General features: G+C 37.4%; 1 protein-coding gene across 1 annotated transcript; it reads right to left on the bottom strand.

Moving 5' to 3' along the window:
• Positions 1-2015: 2015 nt before the first annotated feature.
• On the bottom strand, positions 2016-3017 carry LOC306869657 (myosin light chain 3-like). Its single transcript, XM_079416507.1, has one exon. It carries the CDS (start codon positions 2948-2950, stop codon positions 2324-2326), a length of 627 nt encoding a protein of 208 aa, XP_079272633.1. The 5' UTR covers positions 2951-3017; the 3' UTR covers positions 2016-2323.
• Between the last annotated feature and the right edge of the window lie 6711 nt (positions 3018-9728).

Raw genomic sequence — 9728 nt, 5'->3', positions numbered from 1 at the left:
ACCGATCCCCTAGTGTGAGTACATCCTAAATTTAAGTGAATAGAAGATAACATAGAATAGAAGAATAGAAGATAGAAGATGACACAACTGCATTGTATACTTAGAATACACTAATATGTGTACCTTTATAATTATCGTTCTTGATGTAAACAGGCCTTAATAGTGTTATTTCACTGGATGGCCAATTTCAAATGTATGTTTTGTATTTTCAAAATACAAAATACTGTATTTGTATTTAAGTACATTTTCCCACACAGTATTTAGTATTTGTATTTAAATACATTTTTCCACACAGTATTTTGTATTTTTATTTTAAATACATTTTGATGTATTTGTGCCATCTCTGACAATGAGTCCCATGCAGTGAAACTCCAGAGAAGCAATAAGGCCGAATACCAGTTTGGAGATATTGATATACAGTAAGTGATTCTAACAGCTTTATACTTAAATCAATAAACAAATTATTAATTTATGTGTGTGTGGCTGGGGGGGTTCATATGGAAAGTCACAACATGTGGGTAAGTGAAGATGGAATTTTCCACGTTCCTGTACCACTATTACATTTTCATAACCAGCACATCCAGTTATCTGCTAATCTGCATCCCATCCGACATCTTTTAATTTGATGCATATAAATAAGCACCACTTCACAAACCCAATCAGAACAACACAGAGCAGTCCTGTCGTGTCCTGTCGAGTGGCACCGGTGAAGCGCGGAAGTCTCTCGCACCGTCACCGCTTGCATCCGGAGGTGTGAAATTCATGTTTATGTGCTTCCATAGAGGCCAAGTGTGAGCCTGACACCAGGGATCACAGACGGGAGACCCGGGGCAGCTGTCAGCCTGATGACAGGAGGATGTGTTTAAAGATCACCCCTGTCCCTCTTCTGTGCTCTTGGCCACTCTTTCAAGTGCTCTCTCTCTACACCACCCTCCCTACGACCCATAGATAGCTGCATTTCCTAAGTACACTGCTGGAAGACCTGCCTCTCCTGAGCCGAGATTATATAGCCAACATTCCCATTGATGCACGGACACAGTCCCCATGCCTGGCCTTCGTATAGAGAGAAGCTCCATACCTCATCAAAGTGAAATCCCAAGGTGTCTTCAAAAGCAGCCCAGACTCTGCAGGCTGCATAGGGAAAGGTCACAGATTCAAAAGTGTTACATGAGTTTTGTTCAGCAAGACTGCTTCCATCTCAGAGCTAAATGTGATTCATTATGGAAGTGAATCAAAACTTCATTAAGAATGTGTCATTGTACTAATAGCACAGAGACTCGTTTTAATACAAAATACTTTTGAGGGTACATGTGATTATTACAGTAATTGAACATTCTTAGAGCACCTTTTTTTCTCCAATTACAGACATTCGATACATCAAGACCAGACGTGTAGTGGTTTGGGGCAGTGCTGTGATGAGGAAACAAATGTAGTGTTACCTCATTATCATGCAACCGATGGATTGCATTAAAATTGAAGCTTTAAGCAATAGTTCATCCATAATTAACTAAGTCACTTTTACTACTGTAATACTGTACTTTTAAACACGGTATTGCGGCATGACGGTTACATCAAATACTGTTGGTGTTTGTGTGTCTTGTAACCGAATGCCATTGATATCAAACCTAGTGTGGCATGTCGTGAATATATGTGAACACGAATCAGAATTACAACAGAAGGCTTGATTTACAATGAGCAACAAATTCAATTTCCATCTGTTCTTCACACAGAGCTATTGTATGGCTTCAGAGGGCTTGAAATATAGCATAAGTTGTTAATTTTTTATTTTTTTTAGCTTGACAGCATCCAACTCCAATTGGATGTAAAAACGAACAGCTTGCAAATATCTCCTTTTGAAGTCATTTGGGTTTGGAATAACACGAGGGTGATGAAAAAGTATGACATTTTTTTCTTCTTTTTGGATGAAAAAACTCTGAACAACAACAGAACAACAAGTACAGTGTAAAGCAATATTGTACCTTTTTCATAAAAAAATAAATGAAGCCCATGACAGTCTATTTATTTATTTTATATTATTGTTTGCAGGTTTTTATGACTGAACACATATGACATTGGATGAAATTTACAAAACATATGCACATACATCAGAGTGTTTAGAAAAAAAAAAGGATCTTGAAGGTGAAAAGGAATTGAAAATATAGAATGGCAATGCAATGTTAAACACTATTCAATTTTAAATCTGCTATTATTCAAACAACTGTTTTAAATAAAACAATGTGAACAATAGATTTCAGGGGGGACATTCTAAGCAGTTTTCTTATTTACCCAAAGCATCGACTGAGTTAGTGCCTATAAATCCAGTTCAACCACAAAGAATATGTTTGACAAATGAAGAATAATTGATGCAGCCGTTGGCGTCCTCTTGTCCAGCCATCAGTCGATCCACCTCATCCTCTGTCATCCTCTCGCCCAGCGTGGCCAGAACGTGCCGTAGCTCGGCCCCCATGATGGTCCCGTTGCCCTCCTTGTCAAAAACTCTCAGTCCTTCAACAAAATCCTCAAAGTTGCCCTGATCCTTTGAGCGGGAGATATGTTGCAGCATTGGCAAGAAGGTCTCAAAGTCCACCAGCGTGGAGTTCATTTCCTCCGGTCTGGGTTTCCCCAGGACCTTCAGCACATCGGCGTTGGTCGGGTTTTGGCCCAGAGCTCGCATTACGTCCCCACACTGGGCGTACGTAATCTTCATTTCTCCTTTCAGTGTGCGGTCGAACAGTTGAAATGCCTCTTTGAACTCTTCAATCTGATCGGCGGTGTACTCCAGCGTGATGGCCTTCGGATCGAACGCAGGTTCTTTGGGGGCTTCTGGTTCGGGTGGCGGAGCTTGTTTGGGGGCTGCTGGGGCTGAAACGGCCTCTTTCTTGGGTTCCGGCTTCTTGGGTTCTGGCTTCTTGGGTTCTGGCTTCTTGGACTCGACTTTCTTGGGAGCCATGGTGATGAAGTGAAGAGCCTCCTGGATAAGCAGGGAAGTCAGAAAGAGCAGAATGGATGGGAGGGAGCTGCTCAGGGCAGATTGTCTGTTAAAGCTTTTATATCATTTGACCCCAGGGAGGAGAGATCGGCCTGACAAGCAGGTCCTATAACACACTATAAAAGGAAGAAATCCAAAATAGACCTGGGCAGCAGTGGCGTCAACAATGAGCTATTGTTCCCAGCTGCCACTGATAGTGACAGAGAGACTCCTATCAAAGCCCTACTCAGCCCAGACCGAACAACTCATTCATGAGCAATGCTTGTATTAACAACAAACCATCCAAGCACTCTCAATACGTTTACATGAGTGTACGGAGGTAAAGTTGGAGGACACTGAAACTGCAATACCTGTATTTCTGAAAAATGGGAATATTTTCACCTATTTAAATGTCATTAATTCAATGTTATTGTAAGCTAATTTTGCATTCATTGTTTGTACCTACTACCAAATAAGTCACTCTTCACTTTAAATGTAGACTTTACTTAATAATCGCAAGCATACGTTTACCTGTGCATTGTTTAATCTGAGGATCAATTCTAGGCTAAATATAACCACAGTTAATGTTGTATTCTGTCAGAGTGTGTGACAGCTGGACTTTCAGAACAAAGCTATTTCAGACCTGAGACATAAGGAGGCACCTAACAATGTGTTTGGTTTAGCTATCTTGAGTTTATACAATTGGAAAATGCCTTAACTGGGAACTCGGAATGTAATGCTGAGTTTTGACAGCTGTGCCTCAGGGTCATTCCACTTACAGCAGTCAAATGTGGTAAGTCACATAGCACTTTTGACAATACTTTGTTTTAAAGTTTAGAGAAGATAATGATGTTAATGTATATCATATCTTAACTGCTTCATGTCTTATAGCCACATTTAGTAGATTAGAGCTGGTCAATAATATTGTTTGATTTTGCAACAATGGGAACAATGAAAGCAATTGAGATCTGCTTTTACGGTATACATTGCTTACAGCTGGACATACTATATCAAACTTTATATTAAAAGCTGGGCAATATTAAATAGATACATTTTGTGACAATAAACGATCATGCATTTGAGATTTGATATACTGTAGATAGATGGAAGATTATAGATAGATAGATGATAGATAGAGAGACAGACAGACAGACATAGATGCACTGTAAAAAAAAAAGTTTCAAAAAGTTGCTTCAACTTAAAATAATTTGTTACCCTACTGACTTAACATTTTTAGTTTAGTCAACTTGAAAATTTAAGATACTCAATGTTAATTTAAGGGACAACTGGAATATTTTAGTTGACTATTATTTTGAGATGAAACTTTTTTTTATATATACAGTGATTAGAGCAGTTAGCTACAGCTCCCAAATCTGGCATTCAAGGAGTGCATATATTTGCCCCAAACACAATTAAAATATTTTACTTTTGTGAAACTTTGCTTGTTTTACTCCGGTTGAGTCTGCGTGGTGCTTGATGACACACAATATTTCATAAATAGGCTTCTTATCACTTTAAAAATTGATAAGTTGACTTAACTTGAAAAAAAAAAAAACTGAGGAAACCCGTTGCAGTAATTAATTAATTAATTAATAATAAAAAAAGTATAAGTTAAGTGAATTGTCAATTGTCACTTAACTTTTTTTATTTTTATTATTTACTTTAATAATAAAATACTTTTATAATTTTAAGGCAACGGGTTTCCTCAATTTTTTTAAGTTAAGTCAGCAACACTTTTTACAGTGTAGATAGATAGATAGATAGATAGATAGATAGATAGATAGATAGGTAGGTAGATAGATAGATAGATAGATAGATAGATAGATGGATGGATGGATGGATGGATGGATGGATGGATGGATGGATGGATGGATGGATGGATGGATGGATGGATGGATAGATAGATAGATAGATAGAAGAAGGTTCAACACTCTTCAGCAATAAAAAAACAATGAAGCACAATGGTTAGTTTATCTAAAGTTATTTTTGCTTATTAGTATGGTTGAACTGGATCATCAAAGGTCAACAGCAAAGACATTGGTTAATAAAAATGGGGTTAGATACATTTGTGTTATTTAACATATTTAATTATTTCAGGTTTGCATCATATTCTGAGTTTGCATTTCACTGTTTAATTAATTTTGATGAATACTAAATCTTTTTTTTTTTTGTGAGTGAGACGAATTAATGCACATTCACATTTAGTCTAGAACTACAGTAACATCATGTTCACAGCTCACATAAAGCCTCTGTACTTCCGATTTCTCCCAACATGGGGACAGGAGACTTGCCTACGGTGGCCCAGTAGTGCACAACACAACGCAATTAAAAAAGCAAACATAAACTCACAACACAACGCAATTAAAAAAGCATACATAAACTCACAACACAACGCAATTAAAAAAGCATACATAAACTCACAACACAACGACATTTATCCACAACACAACGGAAATGCTCCCGACCACTAGGGGGCAGTTGGTCTGCAGAAACGGGCAATGGACTCTATGCACGGCAGCAGCCTACGTACTTCCGGTGAAATCTCAGTGCGCATAGAAGGCTCCGATGCTCTTTTGTCAATGAATGATTAATATAAAATAATATTTATACATTTTATTGCTATAATATAACAAATTAAGTATAGCACAGTAATATAATTGTTTAATGAAGAGTTCCATGTTTTGTGAGGCTTCTCAAAGGTTTGTCACACTTCTCCCCTGGATGAAGAAACTCGCAGTAAGTGGATTCAGAGTAATGTTAGTAGATTTTAACATCACTTCTGATACTTGAAGAATGACGACAGCATGCGGTTAAACACCAGGTAAGATCTAAACCCTCATATACTTTACTATATTACCGATCACAGTGTAGGCCTATTGTGAATTTCTTTGTCGCTGTGGTTGCCTGTTTGTTTAAAAAGCTCTTCTGTGGGTCTGGGCAACACGTGTTAATGAGTTAACCTGATAGAACCTAATAGATGATTCACCCAAAAATAAAAATAAAGCTGTCATCATATACTCACCTTTACTTTGTTTTAAAGTTTAGAGAAGATAATGATGTTAATGTATATCATATCTTAACTGCTTCATGTCTTATAGCCACATTTAGTAGATTAGAGCTGGTCAATAATATTGTTTGATTTTGCAACAATGGGAACAATGAAAGCAATTGAGATCTGCTTTTACGGTATACATTGCTTACAGCTGGACATACTATATCAAACTTTATATTAAAAGCTGGGCAATATTAAATAGATACATTTTGTGACAATAAACTTCATTTGCTTCATTGGCATACAGAAATGTTCTAAATAATGTTCGTGTAAGTCAGCTATTTAGATTAAAAAAAAAATCCCCACAGAAGAAATTCATAATGGTTTGGAATGACACGAGGGAGAATAAGCTAAAATCCCAGCTAAAATCTTTTTTTTTTTCATAAGAGTAATTGCATGTCAATTTTGAAAGTAACCTTCAGGTTCAGTGTAGGCAAACTAACTGGCATTGTTATTACATTGTGTGGTGTGTATTTTCTGAAAACATGTCTCATCCAATCTAGATTTGAGATGTAGAACCATTTAATGGCCTTTTGGAGAGTTATTGAACCTGCATCCTACAGCATGGTACGTGTGACCAGAGCAAGGACAGCTACAACGAGGAGTGAAGTTGGAGTAACAAACAATGCAATGGTAAATATTGATATTATATTGTGACAGAGAAAGAAAATGTTATATACAGGTGCTGGTCATAAAATGAGAATATCATGAAAAAGTTTATTTATTTCAGTAATACCATTCAAAAAGTGAAACTTGTATATTAGATTCATTCATTACACACAGACTGATTTATTTCAAATGTTTATTTCCTTTAATTTTGACGATTATAACTGACAACTAATGAAAGTCTCAAATTCAGTATCTCAGAAAATTAGAATATTGTGAAAATGTTCAATATTGAAGACCCCTGGTGCCACACTCTAATCAGCTAATTAACTCAAAACACCTGCAAAAGCCTTTAAATGGTCTCTCAGTCTAGTTCTGTAGGCTACACAATCATGGGGAAGACTGCTGACTTGACAGTTGTCCAAAAGACGACCATTGACACCTTGCACAAGGAGGGCAAGACACAAAAGGTCATTGCTAAAGAGGCTGGCTGTTCACAGAGCTCTGTGTCCAAGCATATTAATAGAGGGGCGAAGGGAAGGACAAGATGTGGTAGAAAAAAGTGTACAAGCAATAAGGATAACCGCACCCTGGAGAGGACTGTGAAACAAAACCCATTCAAAAATGTGTGGGAGATTCACAAAGAGTGGACTGCAGCTGGAGTCAGTGCTTCAAGAACCACCACGCACAGACGTATGCAAGACATGGGTTTCAGCTGTCGCATTCCTTGTGTCAAGCCATTCTTGAACAAGAAACAGCGTCAGAAGCATCTTGACTGGACTGCTGCCGAGTGGTCCAAAGTTATGTTCTCTGATGAAAGTAAATTTTGCATTTCCTTTGGAAATCAAGGACCCAAAGTCTGGAGGAAGAGAGGAGAGGCACATAATCCACATTGCTTGAGGTCCAGTGTAAAGTTTCCACAGTCATTGATGGTTTGGGGTGCCATGTCATCTGCTGGTGTTGGTCCATTGTGTTTTCTGAGGTCCAAGGTCAACGCAACCGTCTACCAGGAAGTTTTAGAGCACTTCATGCTTCCTGCTGCTGACCAACTTTATGGAGATGCAGATTTCATTTTCCAACAGGACTTGGCACCTGCACACACTGCCAAAGCTACCAGTACCTGGTTTAAGGACTATGGTATCCCTGTTCTTGATTGGCCAGCAAACTCGCCTGACCTTAACCCCATAGAAAACCTATGGGGTATTGTGAAGAGGAAGATGCAATACACCAGACCCAACAATTCAGAAGAGCTGAAGGCCACTATCAGAGCAACATGGGCTCTCATAACACCTGAGCAGTGCCACAGACTGATCGACTCCATGCCACGCCGCATTGCTGCAGTAATCCAGGCCAAAGGAGCCCCAACTAAATATTGAGTGCTGTACATGCTCATACTTTTCATGTTCATACTTTTCAGTTGGCCAACATTTCTAAAAATATATTTTTTTGCATTGGTCTTAATTTATATTCTAATTTTCTGAGATACTGAATTTACAAGTTTCACTTTTTGAATTGTATTACTGAAATAAATAAACTTTTTCATGATATTCTAATTTTATGACCAGCACCTGTATATATATTTTATTTTTTGATGCACACATTACATGCATGTATCATACTAATTACAAATTTATTTTGACAGTGTCTGTCTCTGCAGCCCTTCGATGAGTTCCTCCTCTTCATGGTCCACCTTTGTCGGTCTTCCACAGAGAGATCTAGCCTTACACAAAACACTTGGGAAGGATTAATTTGGTTTTATTTTTACAGACTAGAATATAAAATGTAAATTAAATATAATGTAAATGCAAATACTTTAATACGGTTTTTTTTTAACACTTCTGCAACTTGGAGGACTGATAGGTCACGCAGATCGCTGGTGACACCACTGTAAAGTGTTCTCCTGAGATGAAAAACAGAGGTATAGTGTAAATTGACCATTAAAAAAATAAAAATCTTCCACCACTGTCATTACATGTTGCATACATTATGAATGGAGCCATATTCAATATGATTGTGCTTGTCTTTTTCTGCTAGGGCTAATCATATAGGCATGTTATACATTATGAATATAGCAAGATATGAAAATATGATGTAACAATATTAGACAGTCTACTCATACCTTAACCACTCTCTTGCAAACAGGACCACCGTCCCACTGACAGGAACTGGCTTGACTCTCTAGGCATACCAACGGTGCATGTTAATATTATTAATCAAAGTTTATTAATTGTCATTTATTAAAGAATTTGATAATTCTCTTATCATTTAACATTGTTCTAGGTTTGTGCCAGCTCTGCTCCATTTCAATGCAGCTCTGTACAGGAGGAACTGCACTGATTCTCAGTTCTGAATAGTGTGCTGTACACACATTACACACATACACACATTAAGGTCAATCACTTACATTGAGAATTTCTTGTGGCGTCTCGAGGAAATATCGGGGTTTAACTGTCAACACTGCCCCCTAGTGATCGGGAGCATTTCCGTTGTGTTGTGAGTTTATGTTTGCTTTTGTAATTGCGTTGTGTTGTGAGTTTATGTTTGCTTTTTTAATTCCGTTGTGTTGTGAGTTAATGTTTGCTTTTTTAATTGTGTTGTGTTGTGAGTTTGTTTGCTTTTTTAATTGCGTTGTGTTGTGAGTTTATGTATGCTTTTTTAATTACGTTGTGTTGTGAGCTTATGTATGCTTTTTTAATTGCGTTGTGTTGTGAGCTTATGTATGCTTTTTTAATTGCGTTGTGTTGTGAGCTTATGTATGCTTTTTTAATTGCATTGTGTTGTGAGTTTATGTTTGCTTTTTTAATTGCATTGTGTTGTGAGTTTATGTTTGCTTTTTTAATTGCGTTGTGTTGTGAGTTTATGTATGCTTTTTTAATTGCATTGTGTTGTGCACTACTGGGCCACCGTACTACTTGCCAGTCAAAAAATGGAAAAACAAAGTAACTGGCGTTACTTTTTTCTATTTTCTATTTTCTTGTAAACAAAAGTAATGCATTACTTTACTAGTTACTTGAAAAAAGTAATCTGATTACATAACTTGCGTTACTTGTAATGCGTTACCCCCAACACTGACTACTACTACTACTACTACTACTACTACTA

This window comes from Barbus barbus, assembly GCF_936440315.1.
Source record: "Barbus barbus genome assembly, chromosome: 5".
NCBI classification, from domain to species: Eukaryota; Metazoa; Chordata; class Actinopteri; order Cypriniformes; family Cyprinidae; genus Barbus; species Barbus barbus.
Note: the sequence above shows the minus strand (reverse complement) of the source record. Positions and strands in the feature narration are given on the sequence as shown.